Here is a 25,823-nt window from a genome sequence, read left to right as displayed (position 1 = left end):
TTAATGAAACATTGAAATTTCCAAAGTTAGCTTCACGAACCCATAGTGTTCTATTAAACACATAAGCATTTTCATAAGCATAAAATCAACATTTTGAAACGATAGCAAGATCTAACCACTTCGACACAGAGTCAGAAATGTTGTGTCCACGTTTAACTCATGAATTAGCAATCCAAATAAATATTCTATTTACAATACCATTTCGTAGACTGTTTTCTTAAAGTCAGAAACTGTGGAATTACTCTCGTGAGCATATAGTTGTATTTGAGGGTAAATATCCTTTTAAGGATCACACTGTGGAATTACTCTCGTGAGCATATAGTTGTATTTGAGTGTAAATATTCTTTTAAGGACCACACTGTGGAATTACTCTCATAAGTAAAGTACTTTTAAGTTTAAGTATCCTCTTTTTTGTTGGTCTATTTGTGCTCTATCCATCACAGGTAATCAAACCCTGGATCTTAGCGTTGTAAGTGCATAAACTTACCTCTGATCTACAAAGGGACAACTATCTTTTTTAATGGATCACACTGTTTCATTACTCTCGCGAGTATAGTAATATTTGAGTGTAACTATCCTTTCTAAGAATCATACTGTTTGGTTACTCTCTGGAGTAGAATTATATTTGTCTTAACTGTCCTCATTAGTAATTATTAGGGCAGGTCCTCATTAGCCTACTGTGTAATTACTCGCACGAATAAAGTTATGCTCGAATCTAAACGGCCTTTTTTTAGCATCACAATAAAATAGTCAAAGCTGAGCCAAGGTAGCCTTTTCAGGATCATTAGAAATCCAAACTACTCTTCTGTAACTTCTCATATACGTGTTTTATTACAATCCAATTATCTAAGTCATCGTGAAGTTATCATTTACGAATTCTTACTCATACCCACACGTTTTTCAATTCTTGTTCCAGGATAACTGTTCTTTAATGTTAATATTTAACCAGGTGTTGAAACTTGTACCGAAATCAATAGCTCAATTTAGATTTCACCATAGGCAGGGGCCATTCCTGTTTTCAGACTTTGCCTGTAGGTCACAATAATTATTACGCCAATACGACAGTAATTTTGAACTCTTTACTACAACATTTTGTAGTAATATAAGATATTTTGCAGACGTTATTTTTCTAACTTGTTTGTTGATGAAAATTCTTCGAATGATATACCTTTTCTAGACGTGTTAGACATTATCTAGACTCTTGTACAATCGTAACTACGTCTTGGCTTTTGATGATGAAGTCTCTGTGGATATCTGAGAGGGAGGTTTCGAATACTTAAGCGAACATCTGTGGTGACAAGTTCAGTTTTGTTTCTAATTCCATTTTGGTTCTGAATGTAATAGCTACTGTACGCCGTTACTGATTCTGCTGCATTACTACCTGACTGGTTAACGGCTTCGCAGCTTGACGAGTCTTTTTTTCGGTACACAATTTCTATGAATCCCTTTCGAACTCGAACATTGAAATAGCCGTAAAATATGGGATTCAGAGAACTGTTGAGCAATGCCAGGGTTTCCGCTCCTATGATTATGGGTTTCGGCACAATTATAGTGTAATTGCTGTATATACGAATGATATGAACAATAAAATATGGTGTCCAACAAATGATAAAGCTGGCTATGATACAAACTGTCAATTTCAGGGTCTTGATTTTCGCTCTGGGAAAAGTAGAAGCAGCGTTTACAGATCTTCGGAGATAGATGGCGCTGGAGTCATTGTTCTGATCTCGACTCGCCATCCACACAGAGCGAAGAACGTTAACGTAACAGTAACTGATACACGTACTAGGAATAATTAAAATATAGGTTGTGAGCCACGTAAAGTAAAGCTTTCTTTGCCACATAGCGGTATACCCTTTACTCGCACATTCATAACGTACACGACCACTTGTAGAAATTCCACTCTCTACCTGTTGGATGAATAAATATTTATAACTACAGGTTGAAAATTATAAATGTAATTAATAACTGACGGAAATGTTTTGTTCAAATCGTTCCTGATCACTGATGCATTTAAATTTAAAAATGGCAAACGTAATGTAACTCCATATCTTAATCGATATTACAGTATCAGGGTCATCAAGAAAATTATAATTATTATTAGCTTATATGTGGAAATATTAATATCAATAAAAACACCTACTTTTTTAGCGTGTAATAATTTCGTTAAATAAAAACACCTACTTTTTTAGCGTGTAATAATTTCGTTAAATAAAAACACCTACTTTTTTAGCGTATAATAGCTTCGTTAAATAAAAACACCTAGTTTTTAGCGTATAATATCTCGATTAAAATAGAATCAGCAACTAAATTAAAGAAAAATGTCGAAGCAAAATAAACATGAAATATTTTAAGATTAATCACCAAATAATTGTATTGTATACGAACAAAGTCAGGTGCCATAATAAACATTTCCTACCTCAACGAAAATGAAAAATTGCAGTGGAAATACGAGTAAATTAAGGTCTTATAATATAAATTTCACCTACTTTAACAAAAATAAAAAGTTGTATTGGAAATACGAGCAAACTAGAGTATCATAATATAAATTCACCTACTTCGACAAAAATAAAAAGTTGAGGGATGGCCAAGATGCCACCAAGGATCCAAGATGCAATGATCATTCTTTTGGCTTGAGCCACACCGCCTCGTGAGCGTAGTGGCCGACAGATGGCTTGGTAGCGGTCGTAACTCATAGATGTCAAAATAAACGTGGAACTCGCTAAGGTGACAATCTGACCATAGACAATTAGCTTGCAAGCTATTGGTCCAAGAATCCAGCCTCCAAATACCTGATAGAAAAAATAAAAGAGATAACCGTTAATAGGCTAAACGATTACATAGAACTTAAATTTTCTTCATCTGGTGCAACCGTGGATAGCTCGTAAATATATATATATATATATTGAGTCTTAATCGCATTCCTCCTGTTGATCCGAATGGCTGATTTAGATTTTACATTAATTTTAGTATACTTATTTTTGGCTTTCGTTCTGTGTTTGAACTATGCGTAGTTTTACCTTAATCGAAACCAAAATATAATCTCATGAAATGAAAACAAACAACAACAACAAATTGACATAAACCTTGTGTGATTTATAATATACTTTGATATGAAACTTCAAGTTGAATTTTAAGTTTAAAAAGTCTCAAGTATTGTAAACACTGCTTTATATACCTTTTACCGATCTTGTGTGAATATTTGTTGATTGCAGACATTTTTACTACGCTTTTAAACAAATGAAGTTAGGCTTATAGCTTCTTAACGAAACATTCAACTAATATATTACACTTTTTTTTAGCATTTTAAGATATCAATAAATTATGTTGAAATATACTTAACGAATTCATATGTATTAAAATACGAAGCGTCTACTTACAGAATAATCATTCCAAGCGGGACTATCATACATCAACTATTTAATTATATGAATATTCGTTTGTTTGTTTTAATTATGCACAAAGCTACACACAAAGGCTATCTATGCTCTGCCCACTACGGGTATCGAAACTCGGTTTCTAGCGTTGTAAGTCCGCAGACATACCACTGTGCCACTGGGGGGCGATGAATATTCAAAACAAATACTGAGAAAAATTCATTTGTAAAATAGAAACTTTAACAATTGTTATACAATTATAAAAAAAGAAGTAAAATTAAGCCTTAAGTAATAAAATTTAATAATAAAGTTGAGTTAGCTATTTGAAGCATAATCATAGCTATGTTCGATGCACTGTTGCGCACACGGTAATATATTTCACCTGTCAAATTCGTAACTCAGTGACCTGTTCATAGCGAATAGTGAAGATTTATATGTGATACTACTGGCGGCGACAAAGTGAAGCATTACTGCCAAGTATTCAGAACTTTAATAAACATCTAAGGGACTGTTAACAATTATCTACATTACAAATTATAGAGCATTGTTCGATAACGGTGGGTGGATAGGTAAAAAAGGCACAAACCTGCTCGCCAAACTACCAATAGAGTTAATAAATTGTTTACTTTTCCTATTAATGTTTTTCTGTAATAAATGAGGCCAACAGGGCACACCAGGCATTATATTTCAAAATGTTTATGTTCGATAAAAGGAATGAGTGGGTGGATAGGCCTTGGAAATATGGAGCAATGTTTCAAATTTTTTAATGATGATAATTGTGAATAGTCCTTAAATGTATTGAACTTTAGCAATATTGAAATACTTTTTAGTTTGTAGTATTTAAGATAGAAATCCAAGGGTATTAAAAAGCAATAGTATATTTTCGTCTAATACGCAAAAAGTAGTTTAAAATAAACACGGAAACGATTTAAATGCGAAAAACAAAAGGGAACTCACACAAAAAGTTAAAGGTAAGAACAAAATTACCAGAAACAAAAATCGCAGATCAGAAATGATAAATCAGAAGAAGAAATTCCAAACAGAATAGAAACAGGAACAATTGAAAATAAAGTTAAGCTTTTAAGGGTTTGTTCGAAGTGCAGAGGGTTGAGTACGCTATACGACTTTGATATTAAGCCTATTTTACCTATAGTTAATTTGTTTACTCTTTTAGAAAAATTACCAGATCAATATGATGAACCTAACAGCTTAAATATGCTTTAAAATCAAAATCCTCGTCACCCAGTGGCACAGCGGCATGTCTGCGGACTTACAACGCTAGAATTCGGGTTTCGATACCCGTGGTGGGCAGAGCACAGATAGCCCATTGTGTAACTTTGTGCTTAATTACTAACAAATAAACAAAATCCCTCGAAGAAAGAAAACTTTTACTGACAGAATATTAAGTTTTCATAAAGTGACTTTTTCTTTTGATATTATTTGTTTTTTTTTTTTTTCATTTAATACTATTCTATAGGATTGAGGATGTTATATTAAAACAATTTTAAATATGAAAATCAGAAAGTTTTGTGACAGCCACAACCGATATAAAGTCGCGGTGGAACTGAATGTATTATAACTACACTTTTACATTGTTTGGCGTGCATAGGTAGTGTGATGCAACCGAAACTCTATCTTTTTTTGTTAAGGGCATTTAACAGCCCTTTCCAACGTTAAATATTCATACACTCAGATTATAAATATATTCTTAGATTCATGATTTAGATTTTCTAAGATAGGGATATTCCTTGTTCTTAATGACATTTTAAATCAACGGTATTAGCCTAATGTGTTTCTATACACAAATATGTAAATATTGACTCATAGTTACCCTCTTCCCCCAGTGGCACAACGGTATGTCTGTGGACTTACAACGCTAGAAACCGGGTTTCGATACCCGTGGTGGATAGAGCGCAAATAGCCCATTGTGTAGCTTTGTGCTTAACTACAAACAGATTTATGAAGTCAGAGTTTTTGTTCACCAGATTTTGAAACTTTCAGAACAGCAAAAGTCCTTGAATAACTTGATTCAAGGAGGTCAGAGTTTTTGTTCATCAGATTTCGAAACTTTCAGAACAGCAAAAGTCCTTGAATAACTTGATTCAAGGATTTTACTTGTGAAAAGCAGTATTACAGTTTGAAATAATGATATATATTTAATTTTACTTGTGAAAAGCAGTATTACTGTTTGCGTCATTTTTTATCATTTCTATTCTACTAAGCCTTCAAGCCTAGTTTCTTTACTAGGGTCAAAAGTTGATTGCTTTTGTTGTAAAAGATGATTTTGCAAACAGAAACGTTTACAGTGTTGATATTTAAAAAATAAAATATAGATACTAGAATAGAACAAGTGAGTGTGTTTAATACGTGTATTATCCACGCATATAGGCTCAGCGAAATTCGGATGGTATGTAAAAAGAGTTAGCATTTTTTAAAATTGTTTTCTTAAAAATGAATTAACAAAACAGTACTTTATTCTTTAATATGGTTTTTACTCTCCACAGTAGATTAGCGTTTTGCTTACCTGGACAAAATAATAAGTATGTTTAAAATAACAAATTACTTCTAATATGGTTTTTACTTTCAACAATAGCTTAAGGTCGTGCTTACCTCTAGAAAATGACAGGTATTTTTAGATGAAATATTATTGTACTTTCTTTCTTTATATATTATGTTATAACATTTTAAAGTATTTACTCATAAATATGTATGAATATTACAGAGCAATACTATGACACTCCCTTGCCTTGCGTATTGGTCTTGCATGGCCAGGTGGTTAGGGTGTTCGACTCGGAATAAGTAAATTTTGACAATATATTTTATTAAAATACTATGTTCTCACTTCAGCGCTTCAGATTCTATCCTTTTTAAGCGATGTATTATCCCCAAAATAGTGTAAAATGTTTCCGAAATAAATCTCCGGTATATACTTTGTGATTTATAATATAGGTTGTATAAGCTTTACGTGGACATAAGTTTGTAGTAACCGTAAAATTCACGTCTTATGGGTGAAATGACTGTTTTAATCAGAAGTAGAGCTTGCTCTTGTAGATGTTCGTTTTGATAAATCAATATATATTTATTATTTCAATGAAACTGCTTTGTACTTAAATATCAATAAGATATTATCTATATAAATATGTTTTAAAACGAGACCCAAAACTCGAGCGCTTTCGAATAGTTCACTATTCTCTTCAGGAGAATAAAGGGTTATGTTTAATGAGGGTAATGAAATTTATAGGCACGGATGTCGATGTCACGTAAACCGGATGTTCAGTATGTGTTAGCCTTGAGAGCTAGCCAATCATAACCTAGAGTTGTTTGTGTTAGGTTTAGTTTGTGCCAAAGAGGTGTGTACAGTACATACAGTTATAAGAAATGATATCAGATAATATTAAAAATAAAATAACGGGAAAAGGTGGTGGGGAATACAGAAAATTATAATGTGACGCAATATATAGGAAATAATACCAACATAGAGAAATTTAAACAACAATAATACTAATAATGTAAAATAAAGTTAATCATGAATTTAGTTTTGAAAATCTTTTCAGAGACTTGCGAATGTCAACAATCCCGGGATCGAGATTGATACCATTTGGCGATACAGTATTTAATAGTGCTATTCAATAAACTTCTTTAATTTTCCTGTTTCTGTTAGATGTAAAATTTGTCTACATACCCGTAAGTTTGATAATGTCTTCAAGGGAGTGTCCAGGCAAGTTAAAGTGTTTTACGAGTGTCCAGGCATGTTAAAGTGTTTTGCAACCGGAAGTTATTTGTTTGTTTTTATTGTTAATTTGTGGTTATTAAAACGTTCATGTATAGTTGTCTTGGTTTGACCTACATATTGGAAGTGGCATTTTAGACATTGAATTAAGTAAATATAAAAAAAAAATAGGGCAGGTTATGGGTTTGATGATTTTGAACTGCTTTTGGTTGTAGTTATTGGAAAATCTGTCCGTTTCCTGCATGAACTTACAGGCTTGGCATCGCTTGCTATTGAAAGGTTGATGTCCACCTGGTGTCGACTTAAAGTTGACTTTAGCGTGAACTAAATGTGAATGCAAAGTTTTATTTTTCCTGAAAGAAACGACAGGAACTTCAATAAAAATGAATTTTAATCGATCATTAAGTTGAAAGAGGTAAAATTGTTTCTTTAGTATCCGTGGTAGGTTTTTTAGTTTTGGATGATAGGTAATAACTAGTGGAACACGAGAGGAATTGGTTATAGATAATTGTTTCAAGGCAGATCCACATGGTTTTTGGGTTATAGTGTTTTGTTTATAACCCCTTTCAGTCATAGTCTGTTTCAAATAATTAATGTGACGGTGATAGTTCTTACTATCAGAGCAAATCTTCTTTAACCTAAGTGCTTGATTGAATGTGATACTGTGTTTGGTGATAGCTTTGATTATGTAAGTATTGTGGTTTATCAGTTGGTTTTCGGTACAAATCAATACGTAGAACAGGTTTACATCTAAGATACTTATTTGGATAGTGGAGTAATCTAGAGTAAATTTAATAGAACTGTGGAAGGTGTTAGCATGTCTATAAAAGAACAGTAATGAATCTTGGTCTCCTACCCAAATGAAAAAAAAAAATCATCAATGTAGCGTCTCCAAAACGTTGGTTTGTCTGTGCAACCTTCCAACAGTTTCATCTCTAAGTCTCCCATAAAATGTTGGCATAGTTTGGTGCCCATAGCTTGAAAATATAACAACTTTTGTAGGTGATCCTCTGTGCTAACTTCTTAACCAGAATCTATATAAATATAATAGTAATGTCTGTTGTCTATTGTATATACATATAACTACTTCGCAGCGTGTGGATAGATCTTCACCAAAATTGGTATGGAAGCTCATTATGTCCATGCGGGTGTACATACAACTTTTCAGTTTTGCGTTTTTTTTTTACCATTACTTCGCCACCTGTTGATGAATCTTCACCAAATTTGGTATGAAAGTTTGCTGAGATACATGCAAACTTGCGGCTTCATATTTTGTGTTTTGCAGTTTTTATGGGCATTTTTACGTTTTTTACAATTACATATAAGGGAAGCAACTTTTCATGTCCTAAGATAATCATGAATTTACATAACTTCCGTTCACAGGACGGGTACTCCAGCTAGATAATCCATAAGATTAAAGAAACCTGAATAGTATATTTTTTGAGCTTATAACAAAATTGGTAAGTAGAATTACGAAAAGTAAGTATATAATGGAGTATATACATATGGTAGTGAAGCACCTAATGATAAAAGCAATCATATATTGTTATAATAAAACACACAGGACGTAATGTAACTTGTCAAAATTTCATGAAAAATTTGAAGTTAACTAAAAAATTACTGGACTAATAATACTTGGTGCAATAATGAAAAAAGAGGAGATTTACTGCTATCCAAAATACTTCCCGTAAAAGGTACGTGCCCAGTATTTGTTTACATGGAATTTGCAATCATAATTTTATGAAAGTTTCGTGCGTTATACTAAAACTATTTTGAATATGAAATTCAGCAAGCCACGTGGCAACCATAGCCGATATAATGTCGCAGTGGAACGGCGAGTATCTAACAGCATTTTGAAAGTGTTTAGCTTTTGTAGGTAGTGTGATGCCACGGAAAGTTGATCGCTTTTGGGAATGGTTTGTAACAGACTTTGCTGACGCAAAATATTCCTACATGCAGATTAAGAATATGTGTTTAGGTTGGGGATTTCGAAATTTTTAGTGGGGAATATTCCTTGTACTTACCCTTTGCCGAACATAGTCGCCCTTTCAGGCGTGGGGGCGTTATAATACGACAGTCAATCCCACTACTCGTTTGTAAAGAGTAGCCCATGAGTTGGCTGTGAGTGGTTTTGTCTGCCTTCCCTCTAGTCTAGCGCAGATACTATAGGAGTAGCTTCAGGCAAAATTCAATAAAACAAACAAACCTTTGAACTTAATGGCATTGAAAAACAAAGAAATATGAATCGACTTGAGACACCAGGTCCATTGAGAAAGAGACCTGCAAAATGTCGTACCCCAGCTTTCGTAAGCCAAGAATAGCTTGTTGTAGCAGTGAGAATCCACAAACACAAAAGTCAGTGACAAAAACCCAGGACAGCAGTACACAACGTAGCCAATAATGTTTTAGTTTGGAAAAGTGACAAAATTGACATGTACACAAGTTGTTTCCACAACATATAACTTTAGCCACTCCATATCTCAAACCGCTTAGGAGTTAATCAGTTATTCCTAATATTCCATATTGGTCAAATAGTTGGACGTATCGCCTATAGATTTCTGAGCAATCAGACTGTTGAAACGGGCCATTTCGTACACTAGATAGCTTATGAATAGCACATGCAGGGAGTGGAGGTATTCTATAGACATGCCAGTCTTATGGCGGAACCTTTTGTAGTCAAACTGTGCTGCAGCGCTATTGGCAAGATACCCGACTATTAAATTTGAGTATGGCTAGACGTGGTGACATGAACTGTAACGACGTGGTAAAGCTCCAAAATATTTTTAATTTAACATAATCAACTTCTATATTGTCTGAGGAAGGGAAAAGTAGCCGTGTCGGTCCTATGTATGGTCATACAGAAAATGGCAGTAATACCTAGACCCAACAAACCTTATGCCAAATTAGGTGAAGATCCATCACCAGGGTGCGAAGTAGTGGTGAAAAAGGTAAAACGTCCACAAAAACCGCAAAACGCCAGATGCAAAGCTGAAAATTGGATTGTATCTCCCCTTGGAACAGATGAACCTCCATACCAAACTCGGTAAAGAACCATTGACAGGGGGCGAACTAGTGATTAAAAACGCAAAAACACCCATAAAAAACGCAAAATGCAAAACTGAAAATTTTTACGTAGTCCCGCATGAGCATAATGAATTTCCATAACAATTTGTGTGAAGCTCCATCCACACCCTGTGAAGTAGTTACAGACAACAGACAGTACTATATATTTATATAGATTATTATTTCACAATTCAACACCAAATATGGAGTGACTACTGCTGAATAAATGATACGTAACTAAACGTATAACAAATAGTTGACCAAATGTTGCTTCGATAATATGCTACATGTAGGGTGTACGAATTGAATACTTTTATTTTGTGGATTAATCTGGACCTCAAAAGAATCCAGGAATGTAACGTAAGGGGAATATTTTTAGCATGTTGCGATTCAAGAAAACAACAACAAAAAAGATATTGACCAAGTGCAACAAAATTCAACATCGACTTTATAACATATATCATTACATAAGCAACAACAGGCAGAGCAATTTCTGTAGTAGATGTGATTTAGAGATTTAAAACATGAAGCGTGTTTTGGTGGGGGGTTTCATAGAAAGTCTATTTAGCTCTTCAGGTAAATTTAGGTTCATTGAGTGTTGGTAGCCATACTTCTTTCGTGTTCTAAAAACTGAAGCAATTCTGTCCTGATTCACACAGTTCGTTTTGAGTTATTTCGAAAAAAAAGCTCAAGTAACCTCAAATTACGGCACATACCAAATCATCAGAAGTGAGATAAGCCTTATGAACATAATAAATAAAACTGTGTAATCGATTATCACAATTGACGTTTAAATATCAACATAGTATTATGACCAACTTTACTTTGTTAACTGGTTGAAACGTTTGGGTATTTTCTAAAATAATCTGTTTAGTAATTTTTAGGATTTATTACTAAGCTTCTAAAGATATATAACATACGATTTACTTGGTTATTTTAATTCATTTTTTTTATTTGGACAAGTATGTAATAGTTTATATATATAAACATTTTTTTATAAATTATATGGCAAAGTTATTTTAAAACTTAAAACTGTGTTTATAGTTTCAACGATAATCTGAAGTTAGACTACGCGACAACGTAATATCATCAGTAAACTGCACAGAAGTTCTACTCAATCTCTTAGATCATTACGTTTGTGTAAAAAACGTTGTTCTTTCGTTATGTCTTTATATTGTACCTGTTATGTTTCATGTTTAAAAAGAAATTTAGTCCAAAGGCATCATATTTCTAAGTTCATTAAAAACCATGCAATACGATTTAACATAAAGATAACGACGACACCTAGGTTTGCTCAGTTAGAACAATGTTACATGTGACACATGAACGTCAGTAACAATGTTCACCCATAGTTCATTCAAACACATAATAACATATAAAGTCTTTGTTATAATACCTTGCTTGCAATAATAACATTATAATTTTTATTCTAAGGCATTGTTTAAACACATATATTTCTAGCGGACAGAATACTAGAATAATAAACTTCTTATTGGAACTTGAATTCGAAACTTTGTCACAAAAGATGATAATTGTAATCGATTCATTTTTCGGAAAACTTAACTCAATAATAAAGGAAAACACAAACGTGATAACAGGAAGCATTTATTAAGCGTTTCGGAAACTTCAAAATTCCATAATCAGTAATCTAGAGGTACAAAACAAAGACAATTGTAAATACAACAGAAAATATGATGTAATTTATAATACATAAGAAGTAAAGAATTTGAATATAAAAAGTAGAACAAGAGAAAATGAAAAGTATGTACCACAAATGAAATAGTTAAATTAAAATAGATTTAAATCAAGTGAAGACTGAATTATTTAGAGACGGAAGAAGAGTTTTTATGTATAACGTTTCTTTTATTAGAAGTTCAGTATCATGTTTGGCTGTTGAGAAAATCTTAATGTTGGAGAGAAGAATTGGATCACCAGTTTTTGAATTGTACCTATCAATAGCGGAGTTGGGAGGGTTTTGAATGTCCATATGTTCAAATGCTCGTACTTTAAGGTGACGTTTGGTTTCACCAATGTAGGATACCTTACAGTCTCCGCACGTATTTAAGTAGATGAGATGTGAACAATGGACAGCCCACCAGTGGCACAGCGGAATGTCTGCGGACTTACAACGTTAGAATCCGGGTTTCGAGACCCGTGGTGGGCATATCACAGATAGCCCATTGTGTTACTTTGTGATTAACTTCAAGCAAACGTGTGGATTGTATAACGTTTAAGTGAAAGGATATTTTATGTTACTGAAAATCTTTGAAATAATCACTTGATTTGCAATTAAAGGTCTTTTTACGGTTATGTTCATTTGTGAAAATTGTACTTAGATGTCAAGAACACTGTTATATAGGTATTATAAAGACAAACTACTGAAATAGTAAGCTTTAAACTATTGCATGATATTTAGATATTTAAATAAGCATCCTTTTCAGGACGATAAACTAAATTATTGGTTATAATAACTGCCTCATTCAAAAAAGATTTTATTTATGAAAGCAAAAAGCAGATTTATTAAAATCTTATGGATGGTAAATTGTCGTTAAAATATTGGTTTTATTTGTAATGTAATTAAATCTAGACATTGATGACATAATCATATGTGTAAGTGTAGTAACACCATCCACCCTTGTAAAACTCTTGTAAGTTAAAACAATAATATAACATGTGTAAAATGAAATATTTTGTCAAGTTATATGGATAGCATAAGCTAGTGAAAGTGTAATATTATATTGTTTAGAGATTTGAATAAGCATCCTTTTCAGGATGATAAGTGATTTACATGTGAAAGGTCAGGAAATGTAAAAAGTATGATTAAATGTAGAACTAATGAATTATTATTTTATACTGATTGTACTAAATCTAGTCATTGATTACACGTTGATCCACTTCATGGACGTCATTGTCTCTGACATCAAGGCCTTCTGTCATGGCGGCGTAGTATCGCGTTCCTAACAATGCACCCTCTCTGGCGACATCATTGCATGGCGCCAGCGCCCTCTGGTGACACTTCATGGAATTATGATGTAATCGTCTCTACCCCTTCCCCTCCAAATTGCGCGAGGTCGACATTCCTAACTACTTTGCTCAGGAGTATTCTTGGAAAAATAGGCAAATATTTTATGTTCCCATACAAGGATTCCCAGGGATAGAGGTAAATGGCGTTATTGAGTTTTGAGGAGGATATGGAGAAATTTAATCTTTTGGCTAGTGCAGTTTTCTGGTTGTGATTTAAAGTGATGTTGCTGTGAGTTATGTTGTTAGAAATTTTCCTTAGTTTAACATTCTCTATGTGTTTATGTTTAGTAATTTTCTTCTCATTACTTCGGTTGATAAGATTCAAAAGATGGTTGAAGTCCAACCAGGATGTGGAGTTGAAGAGTAAAGTTAGAGATGATATTAGTGTCGGTGTTTCCATCTAAGTTTTACTTTAAGTAATCGCTTTTTACAAGTATGATACGCTATTGAGTTTGAAGGTTTCTATTAGCGAATTTGAGCTGAAGAAACTTCTGAGTTAATGACTGAGTTTTGCATTCTGTTAGAGGTCGGATGTTAAGATTTATCTTTTTTGTTTCGTAGTCCAATTTTTAATAGCTCTCTAAGTTCTGAGACAATTATTTCCGTATCGTCGTAGAGGTACACTAGTAATAAATTGATTTTTCGGATAAAGAAATTCAAACATAAAGCAAAACACGAACGTAAAAATAGGAAGCAGTTATTAAACGTTTCGGAATACTTTCCACCATAAAGATAATATCCAACACTTTTTTACTATCTTACTTCACAACACCCCTCTATACACTTCACTCATTAATTAAATTAAGATGAATAACTCTATTTCTTTTTGAACGTTGTTGTTAATCATGATACTAACGGCTTTACAACTTCTGTCTATCGTGAAAACACATTTACTGGTCTTCTCACCCAGTTTGATAGCTTTATACTCTTTTCTTTCAAATGTAACCTTATTCTCTGCCCATTAAATAGAGCCTATAACCTTACCTCTTTCTATCTAGCCCTTCAAAAGGAAACTTCTTCCATACAAAGCGTTCTTTTTCGAAACGGCTACCCTAAGTATTTCATGGAGAAAATAACTTACTCATTCTCAACTAGTATGCTTGTCAACCCACCTCAGATACTCACTGTACCTAAACTTTCTTTATACATCTGCTTCCTTATCACGAAACAGTTGAACAAAAAGTGTGTAACTCTTACTATCCCCAAGTTAACCTCAAAGTTATTTTGAAACCTCATTTCGGATTAAAAAAAAAATTCCGCTACGAAGATCGTTTGCCGAGTGCCCATTGTTCACATCTCGTCTACTTGTACACGTGTGGAGACTATAAGGTCTCCTATATTGGTGAAACCAAACGTCACCTTAAAGTACGAGCATTTGAACATATGAGCATGTCTATAAAAACTGGAAGAAATATTAAAAACCCTCCCAACTCCGCTATCTATCAACACAATACTGAAACACGACATCCTATTTCTCTCTCCAACTTTAAAATTCTCTCAACAGCCAAGCATGATAGTGTTTATTTATCTGTAGTTAAGCACAAAGCTACACAGTGGACTATCTGTGCTGTGCTCACCACAGGTATCGAAACCCAGTTTCTAGCGTTGTAAGTCCGCAGACATACCGCTGCGCCATTGGGGGGGGGGGAGCTCATGATACTGAACTTCTAATAAAAGAAACATTATACATAAAAACTCTTCTCCCGTTCCTAAATAACACACAGCCTTCACTTGATTTAAATCTATTTTAACTATTTCATTTGTGGTACATACTTTTCAGCTTCTCTTGTTCTACTTTTTATTTTCAAATTGTTTATTTATTATGTATTACAATTATATCATATTTCTGTTGTTTGTTTTGTACCTCTAGATTACTGATGGTGGGTTTTTGAAGATTCCGAACCGTTTAATAGATGATATTTGTTTTGATTTACATAAAATATATACGTCGTTTTTTACCCCTTAGCTCTACATAGCTTTTATAATCAATTATAAGCGTGTCTTTTTTTCCTATTCGGTATTTTCAGAAGGAATTTCTCAATATAGAAGCTTATGATAATTATTCCTACCAAATATCTAAAAGTAGTAAAGTCATTTCATATTTTAAGAAAGTCAAATATTTTCGCCTATAGCGCACGTGAGATGCAGTCTGATTTTGGACCAGGTGATTTTGTCTGCTTGAAAGGATATATATATATATATATATTTTATGTCTAACAACGTTTCAGCTACTGATTTTGCAAATTCGTGGTTCCCTTTGCCGAAACGTGTTCGGCATTTTAAAGCCGTGGGTGCGCTGTAAGAATGACAGCCAAATCCCACTATTTGATTAGAATAGCCTAAAAATTGGCTGTGGGTGCTGTTTACTAGATGTCTTTCCTCTAATCTATCACTTCAAAATTAGGAATGGATATGCGCAGGTTGTGTAGGTTTGCGTATAATTTCCGAAACCAACAAATTTCTGACTCTTTATTAACTCTTATCAACTAGTAAAATTCGTATAATCTTTAAACCATGTAAAGATAAACTAACAGCCACTTGCAAAATTCGTACCACCCTTAAATCATGTAAACTTTTAAAGTTCGTAACTACCTTAAACCACGCAAAAAATCAACTCTTCACCATTTGTAAAGTTCATACCATCCCTCAGTCCTTCATTGATGTTTATACATTAGTATGCGCACAAGCATTATTGACGTTTCTTAGTCTCAAACAGTCATTTTTTTATTTTTTACAAGCTAGGATTTTTGTGTGACATTCTTTGCTAGGGTTCTTGTAGCATTCGTTGCTAGGATTTTTCTAACTTTCGTTTCTACTGTTTTGTGACTCTCTTTTATAAGGTTGTTGGTACCTTTCTTTTTTAGATTTTTTTTTAGTTTCCTAATATTTTGTATCTTGTATAATAAGCCGAATAGTAATGTTTAATTTTTTTATAGGTCATTAGAATTTGTTTGTTTCGAATTTCGCGCAAAGCTACACGAGGATTATCTGCGCTAGCCGTCCCACATTCAGCAGTGTAAGACCCACCTCCAACTCTTGGGCCACTCTTTTACCAACGAATAGTGGGATTGGCCTTCACATTATAACGCCCCCACGGCTGAAAAGGCGAACATGTTTGGTGGGATGGGGATTTGAACCCGCGACCCTCAGATTGCGAGTCGAACACCATCCCGGGCCAGGTCATTAGAAGTTCTGTAACTTTATAACTATTTTTGAATATCTTTCATTGGAGACTTGCATTAGGTAAAAATTACCTTTGATCTTTATAAAGGTATTTTAGAAACTGATGAACGTATAACAAATGTTGTTGTTATATACATGATTAATTGTATAATCGGTTCTCAAATTCAAGTGTTGTCATTAAGAACGGTGTTTTAATCCTTTCTTTGAAAACACTGTTCGTCAGGGTTCTATTGAGCACGATTTATATATTTTTATGTAAACGAATGCATCATCCTTAAACCTTTTTTTTTATCTTAAATACTTGCTAACACAATGATGCATATTTAGGTTAATCAAGATAAACAATAACGTAACTTACTAAAAACCATCTTTGTTGTTTTTATGAAATCAGTGTTTGTTAATCAGCATTTGAAACTTTCAGAACAGCACAAGCCCTTGAACAACTTGATTCAATCACATATCATTATTTCAAACAGTAATACTGCTTTTCACAAGTAAAATTAAACCGAGATGATTCTCACGATGCCCCAAAGGATCAACGAACTCCACGAAGCGAAAGGAAGATCTACTAGATATTAATTAAATTATAAATATATCAATTCATGTGAATATGACTGAATTACTACTTAGATCATAGAATAATTCTAGAGAAACCGCTAAGATATGTATTTCTTAGGAAGTTAGAGAAAGGAGAGTACTCAGCTTACAAAAGATGTGTATTCTTGTAGGAAGTTTTATAGAGATCGAAGAAGTTACTCCATGTTATCACGAGATCTAGTGATGTTAGATATGAGACTCATAAATAAGTCGATGAAATTGAGACTGCGCTTAAGCACAATATTAAAGTGTGAGATATCAATAATTCAGCAAAAAGTAATAATGAATTCAATTAAGTTGTTTTCTGCTTGTTTGAGTTTTTATCTTTGGAGTTTAATTTATTTCCTTATTCTCGAGGAAAAAAAATCCCGTTCCTTTTTTTTTTTTGAATATTTAAAACATTGAAGAAATTATAATAATAATAGAAATAATACTTGTACAAGAGAAGACAAACATTGGTGCGGACTTACAACGCTAGAAACCGGGTTTCGATACCCGTGGTGGGCAGAACACAGATAGCCCATTGTGTAGTTTTGCGCATAACTTCAAACAAAACAAACATTGGTTAAATAGAAGAAGAAAGGCAAAATAGTTTAAAGAATATTCAATTTGTTTTACTAAACTTTGCTAATTATGTACAAAAAATTAAAATTGTGTTTGAATAAAGTCTTCTTAGCAAATTGACTTAACGCAAAATAGTTTTTAAATCAATATTGTATGATATTTTGTTTTTAAAATGTGAAAATTTCTTGTATGTTGTCAAGTGTATGAGCGTAACTGACAAATATATATATATACGTATAAAGTCTGAACGCTTGTAATGCTAAAAACCAGGTTATCGATACTCTTGTTGGGCACAGCACAGATAGCCCATTGTGTAACTTTATGCTTACCAACGAACGAACGAACAACTCTCTGTGTGTAGTAAATTTTTGCATTTTTTGTTCTTATAGTAAAATATAGGTAATTAATTAAAAGTTAACTTTATTTTGCTTTTAAATTTACAAACAATCTCTTCTATTAGAAATAATAACTAAAAAGTAAAATACAAGATGTCTATCGTCGTTTAGGAACTAATTAATATATTAGTAACAGCTGTTAAAATACACAATTTAATTTAACGTGTAGCGTATACATAAGCTTGTGAGAATCAAGTTACGTCTCTTACAAGTTGAAATATCTCGGATTTATTTTCCAAAATAGAATATTTCTTTTCAAAGAAATATAATATTCTTTGTATTCGCTTTCCAGACGAAACTTCGAGAAATATTTCTTGACTATATTTCTTTAGCTTGTATTAATACTTTTTTACGGAAATAAGCTAAACTGAGAATACTTTAATCTTGATGTTTAAACGGTGTTGTTTCTTAGTAATTTTGTAATTGCACAGAAATAATGATACATATGTTTAATTTTACTTGTGAAAAGCAATATTACTGTTTGAAATAATGATATGTGTTTAATTTTACTTGTGAAAACCAGTATTACTGTTTGAAATAATGATATATATATGTTTAATTTTACTTGTGAAAAGCAGTATTACTGTTTGAAATAATGATATGTGTTTAATTTTAATTGTGAAAAGCAGTATTGCAGTTTGAAATAATGATATATCAGCGTGATGGTCTGGGGAGTTGTTTGGGTTGGTGGGAAATCGAGCTTAGTGGAATGCGTTGGCAACATAGATTTTGCGAAATACGTCGAAATATTGGCGGAAGGACTCTTGCCACTTTATTCCTCAGGTTTCGTGGACAAGAACACATGTTGTTCCAGGAAGATAGAGCGCCGTGTCACACTGCTAGAAATACCCAAAAGTGGCAGGAAGAAAATGGTATCCAGAAGTTGCCTTGGTTGAGCCAATCTCCTGACATGAATCCTATCGAAAACCTTTAGGCCATACTCGACCGGCAAGTCAAGAAACAATAAAAAAAACCAACTTCGAAGAGCGATCTACTCCAAGTTTTGAAGCAAGAGTGGGCGAAAATCCCACAATCTAAAATTAAAAACCACCATGTTTCACAGTTGGCTGCAATCTGTTGAGCCAAAACTCTTGGTGAGGCATTCTCCAGACCCATATCCTTCCACTGTCCGAAAATTGAGCGAATCTTGATTTGTCTGAGAACAATACGGTCTTCCAAAAGTCCAGAGGCTTGGTCATCATATCACTTGCCCACTTCTTTCGTCTGACTATGTTGGCAGGTCTTAATAAGGGCTTTCGTCTAGCTGCTATGCAACTGTGTTAATCATTGGCCCATGCTAAGATATTAAAATAATTTGAATGAACGACTACATGACACTCAACTTCAATACTTTCAATCTATTTGGCGTTCTTGACTTTCTATGTTCTTTCACTCGTGTCAGCAACTCTTCTCGTACAATCGAGAAGTGGCGTAATGTCTAAAGTTTCCATTACTCATTTTTATCATTCGAAATAGCATTATAAAATTAAAAATCTGTTCAACTTTGAAATTAAACAAAATTGTATTTTGCTTAAACCTAACTCAGCAGTCTATAGAAGCGTTTGATTTATTAAAACGAAAAGTTAGTTATAATTTTTATACATCTTAAAAATTTTATATAAATGCAAAACAATAGGAGTCTTGTACGATGGAGGGGGCCCAGCATGGCCAGGTGGTTAGGGCGCTCGACTCGCAATCTGAGGGTCGTGGGTTCGAATCCCCGTCACACCAAACATGCGCGCCCTTTCAGCCGTGGGGGCGTTATAATGTGATGGTCAATCCCACTATTCGTTGGTAAAAGAGTAGTCCAAGAGTTGGCGGTGGGTGGTGATGACTAGCTGCCTTCCCTCTAGTCTTACACTGCTAAATTAGGGACGGCTAGCGCAGATAGCCCTCGTGTAGCTTTGTGCGAAATTCAAAACAAACAAACGATGGAGGGAAACGCACTCAATTAACTCAAATACCCGAAGGTTATATAAAGTTAAAGACTCACTTACATAACAAACGGCTCCTCCGAGAGGACATCGGTAATTTTATGGACTTACAACGCTCAAATCCAGGGTTCGATTCCCTGCGATAGACACAGCAGATAGTCCATTGTGGCTTTGCTCTAAAACAAACAGAATAACTGAGTGCTACAACTTTTAATTATTACAATTATACTTTAAGTGTGATTTTAATAAAGTTTTAGTTCTTTGTTTAAAATTTAGCATACGTATTAGATTAAAATCTGAAGGTTATTTTTTAAACTATGAGCGGTTTTACAATGATTGTCTATACTTTAAACAACTTAACTGGTCTAAATCTGAAATATCTTTCAATATGATTAGAGCTCAAGTTAGTGGAATAGCTTTAACTTCTTTTAGTAACAAAATCCAGTCTACTAACTTCTAAATATATAAAAAAGAAAAGTCGTTAACATGAAAAATCTTAGAAAAATCCCATGTTTCAGCATGTGAACTGAACATGATAAAGTACGATTTATACTGTATTTTTCTCACTGTATTTCTCATTTTGGGTATTGAAGATATGGTTCTTTATTTGGGTTTAATATACCCTACACGGTTTACAAGTAATTATATGAGATATACTTATTTACAAAAACTTTGTACGTTGTATTATTACAAATTCTAAAATTCATGTCATCTTAAGTTCCTCTAATTTATAGAAAAATAGGTAGTCATGAAAAATCAATCAGACTAAAAAGTGGCGATATTTGTTATATTCTTTGAAGAAAACATTTTTAACAGAGAGATTCAATGCTATATCGTCAATCTTGTCGTTTAAACATTTATACAAGAGTTTTCACAAGATTTTTTAAAGTATCATTTCATCAAAAGTTACGCCCCTCTCTTCGACCAAATGATGAACGATAGTATGGAGCGTGAATATTATAAGCGATGTTTAAGATGGATAGATGCTTTACATGATATACATAATTTTGTTTTTCTAATAGGCTTAAGGCATAATCAAGTTTTCTACACATTGTCTTCATGAAATTACCGTATTTGATGGTATATTAGTGTATTTAAGCATTTATTGGTGAAAGTAATCTAACAGCACATCACACAAGCAGAAAACACTTGAACATAAACTAAAACACAGTGAGAAAATGGGGATACACTTTAATCATCTTCATAACCAGAAAATTCTTCATCTTCAAAACCAGAAAAATCTTCATCTTCGTCACTACTGCTGGAATCACCGACTTCAAATAACACATTATCTTCTGTGCCATCAAGAGCATTGCTAATGCCACACTTCTTAAAAGACTTCACAATGATTTTAGGCCTAACGTCATCCCAAGATTTCTTCACACACTTGGGCAATGGTGGGCCGCTTCATTCTTCCTGTGGGTGTGAAGTCATGTTTGCTTGTAATTTGCCTCTATCTCTATCTTCGCTCACTGACTGGCCGTGCATTTTTCGAGTTGTTGACACAAGTTGGTCGCTATATCAAGTTTCACAGTAAAGATAAAACGACGTGACGAAACCTTGTTTCTGAAGGGACAAGCGTTTGCACTTTTAAGAGATAGACCTTCCATCCTTTAACAGGATACTGAAAATTCGACTGCGTCTGGCCTATGCAAATTTCCTATTTCTTATTTCGTAGTTGGAATGCTGTACTGATCGTATGCTAGGATAGTGAGCGTTGGGAAGAAGATTAGCCTGCGGAAGATCTCAACTTCGCATATTAGACGCAGGGCGATTGTTTGAGCCAAAATTTTGGGAAATAAGTGCGTCCTATATGCCGTCAAATACGGTAGTTATTTTTCTAAAAAGAGAACTTCTCCAAAGAGGCACACCATAATGTATAACAGTATAATTAATATATTCTTTTACGATACGTATTTTTTATAGGGTAGGTATAAAAAGAAAGAAATATATCTTTTTTTTTGTCAGTTGAATTTAAGTACTTTTTGATTATTGGTATTTCCATTTTTCAAAATAGTTTCATTTTTGAAAACTAGATGACAGCACATTTTGTGGTGTAATGGAAAATAATGATTGCAGTTAAGCACAAAGCTTACACACTGGGCTATCTGTGCTTTGCTCACCACGGGTATTGAAACACAGTTTCTAGTGTTGTAAGTCCCCAGACATATTGCTGTGCCACTGTGCAAATAGAGGCATTCCATTGCACAAATAAAATATCTGTCCCGATACACTTAGTACTATAAGTATGCTTATTAATTCAGTTATCGTGTTATTAGTTTTGTACCCTTTTTGTTGTAAGTGCCTTTCTGTTATATTGGGATTTTTAGTATACTCTGCCAGTTTTATTTTATGTTGCACTCATTCTGGACTGTCGAGCTGAGAGAACTGTTATCACAATATCAGGTTATTACATCATCTTAAGTAATATTCTTTTGACCCGACTCAGATCAGTCTGTTTCACAGTTAATTCAACATCAGTTCCAAGTGAAGTTATTCATTTTCTGAAAGACAAGCTTGGGGAATGTTCATTAGTAGACCTGCAGCACTTCGTGATGAATGATATGCTGCGACCTTGTCAAGCATACTAATAACACAGACGCTTCTAGAGCGTGGGAAGATAACACTGATAGAAGTTCGTTCAGCTGGAACTAATCTGAAGTGGATGACTATATGATTGGGTCCATTTGAAATCCAAAATGCACCAATAGCGTCGGTTATATCACGGTACGATCATGTTATTTACATCGAACATGAAGATTATCAGGGTGATACGGAAGTTACCACAGGAAATCGTCATGTGAGAATGGATATCACCAAACTTATTTTTGTTGAACGTCACAATCTCATGGTCATGCAATTACGTCGTCGATGTGGCCTGGAAGGTCGTATATCCAAGGATTATGTGACCCCAAAATATTTCAAGTGTTTCTAATATGGCCATGAATGCAATGACTGTTCTGTAGTTTATGAAATATGTGGAGATAATAATCTTGTTGTGCATAGTCCAGGTCTATCTATGCCAGTAAAGCAGGAGAGGTTTTTAGCAATACCCATAATATGGATATATTCGTTCAGCCCCACTTGGAGCAACGAAGTTTATCAGAAATATATTATGAGGATAGTATCACTACTCTGTCTGTGTAGGAAGATGAGTAAGTTGAGCTGTCATGTTTAGAAGTACTGCCTAATTTGGACAGTGTTCAGGGTAGTGCTCCTGAGTCTACAGAGGAAGTTAAGCAGTTGTGTTTAGAAGTACCAATTTCAGTGATTAGTGTTCAATGTGCTATGAATCAGTCAGAGGAAGAGCAGGTTCTTCTGCGTGTTTTAGAAATAAATGTTGGAACTGCATCCAAGGAATATATAGAATCAGATAATCCATCCATAGTTTCTTTGCCTTCCAATTTATCCAGCAATTACAGATTTTAATGAAGATTTGGAGAGTCCTGAAATATCCCTTTTGTCGCATACAGTGGCTGATGGTGGTGCTTTCCAGATATCAGCTGACAATTTTTCACCTGCAGTGGTGCAAACACAGAGGATGAAGGCCTTACAGTCGAGGACCCGACAAGAGTTTCATCTCCTTGTGGCCATATTTCCTTTCGTACACTCTGTAAAGTGTTTAAAGAGCCAGAAGTCAGATCATGACAATCCCCATTCTACATTGCAGACTAAGTTTTTCAATGTTGATGCCAGTCACTCTAAACCTTCATTAGTTAGTCAGAAATAAGCTCACACTTCATTATCTTTAAAGAGTTTAATGGTGTGTTATTTAATGATTCATTATTTTATAATGGGTTCTACACGTGTCACACTGAATGTGCATAGACTTAGAAGTATTATTAAACAGTAGCAAGTAGTTCATCTTTTTTTTAGGTTTAATGCTGAATGTACCTTTTCTCCAGGAAATGCAGTTTTATAGTACATGCGACTATTTTCAATTTGTTACACGTTTCCATGTTTAGGCCTACTAGTCTCTTGGAGGTTCCGCAGTTGTAGTGCCAATACTTTCAAGGTTTAATAATGAGGTCTTATGACGACTCTGTTGGTAGAGTAATAGTAGCTGATGTATCCATTTACGGACGAAATGTTCATTATGTAGCTCAATGGTAAGTCTCAAGCCCTAATAGCGCTAAAAACCGAGTTTCGAAACTCGCGGGGGGCACAGCATAGATATCCCATTTAGTAGCTCTGCGCTTAACGATAAACAAACAAACAAAATATTGACTTGTAGATATCTATGCATCTAATAAACAAGCTGAGCAAAAAGTATCCTTTAGTCAGTTTGTTCCATACCTTCTGTCTGGCGTAACGCAAGGAAACATTCACAGGGCAGGAAAACTTATATGTTTAGTGTCAACAAAACATATTAATTCATGAAGTAATTTTTCGAAGAGAGTGATGTAATTGTGCCTACAAATATCGATAATGAGGAATTTTCTCAATCTAGTGCTAATCTATACGTCCCCTTCAGAATACCCACATCTGTTTCTAAATATAAAAGTTTGTTTAAAGATAAGAGTAACTTTGTGTGTCACATCAACAAACCTAAATTCATTTAATGATAACAGTAACTTTATGTGTCACATCAACAAACCTACATTCGTTTAATGATAAGAGTAACTTTGTGTGTCACATCAACAAACCTACGCTCGTTTAATGATAAGAGTAATTTTGTGTGTCACAGCAACAAACCTACATTCGTTTAATGATAAGAGTAACTTTGTGTGTCACACCAACAAACGTTACGCTCGTTTAATGATAAGAGTAACTTTGTGTGTCACACCAACAAACGTTACGCTCGTTTAATGATAAGAGTAACTTTGTGTATTACATCAACAAACCTGTTATGATTAGATGGTCAAAAGCATTAGATCTTCACCACATATTATAGTGGAATTTATTGAAATAGGTATTTATAAGTAACTGCCTTTTAGTTTTGAAATAGTGTACTAAATCTAATTTTTTTCATGTTCCATACCAATGCTATGTGTGCGTTTTTCGTTCCACACCACTTCTGTTTTTTTGTTTTTTTCTATTCTACTATAGTTTGTGTGATATCAACATCATAGGACATACATATTTGTAAGTTTGCGTCCTACATCTGTTCTACTAATTTAGTGTTTGTTTGTTTTTAGTTTTACATTAATAATATTTTCCTTCCTACATCACCATGGTTTATAAATGTATTCGATTTTCTGCCGTGCGTCACTCTCACTTCTTTTATGAAACTGTTGTTTACAAAGTTACAGTTCTATATCATTGCTGTTTGTATGTCTTCCGTTCTATACCTCACTAATAAATACTGTCCATTCTTCATCACTGTGTTTCTAAATTTCCGGAGTTATATCACAACTGTTTATTACTTTCTTCATTTTATACTATTGTTGTTTGTATATTTTCTATTCTACATCACTATTGTTTGTATATTTTCCATTTTACATCATTATTGTTTGTATATTTTCCATTCTACATCACAATTGTTTGTATGTTTTACATCACTTTTCTTTATGTCTTTTTCGTTTTACATCACTGTTATTTCTGCATTTTCCATTCCATATCATTATGTTTGTACTTATAGGTATAACGTAGATTTATGAATTCGTATTTAAGTCAGAAGGTTTATAATAGTGAAGTATTTATTTAAATACTAATCACCACTCAAACTGAAGGACCACCTGATGGATCAACGGTATCTAGGGCTAATATAATTAAAAATTGAGTTTCGATACCCCGGTGACCACAACACAAATAATCCACTCTGCAGCTTTGTGTTTAACTACAAAACAAACCCCAAACGAATGTGTGAAAGAAACGTTAGTAAGTGATTTGTGTAACTAGATACTTAAGAGTTGAATAATCTAGCGCGTTTTAAGACAACAACAAAAACCAACTAAACCTATTGTAGTAAACATAGAATATAGACTGCTAATTTGAGTTTATCACCCTCCAGTAG

At 33.8% G+C, this 25,823-nt stretch overlaps 1 protein-coding gene across 1 annotated transcript; it reads right to left on the bottom strand.

The window, feature by feature from the left end:
• Positions 1-686: 686 nt before the first annotated feature.
• Positions 687-8,297, bottom strand: LOC106463548 (gonadotropin-releasing hormone II receptor-like). Its single transcript, XM_013923598.2, has 3 exons — positions 8,262-8,297; positions 2,559-2,792; positions 687-1,910 (listed from the first exon to the last, which is right to left on the bottom strand). Exons 1-3 carry the CDS (start codon positions 8,295-8,297, stop codon positions 1,194-1,196), a joined length of 987 nt encoding a protein of 328 aa, XP_013779052.1. The 3' UTR covers positions 687-1,193.
• Positions 8,298-25,823: the final 17,526 nt, after the last annotated feature.

Source organism: Limulus polyphemus, unplaced genomic scaffold (assembly GCF_000517525.1).
Source record: "Limulus polyphemus unplaced genomic scaffold, Limulus_polyphemus-2.1.2 Scaffold1435, whole genome shotgun sequence".
Lineage (NCBI taxonomy): Eukaryota > Metazoa > Arthropoda > Merostomata > Xiphosura > Limulidae > Limulus > Limulus polyphemus.
Note: the sequence above shows the minus strand (reverse complement) of the source record. Positions and strands in the feature narration are given on the sequence as shown.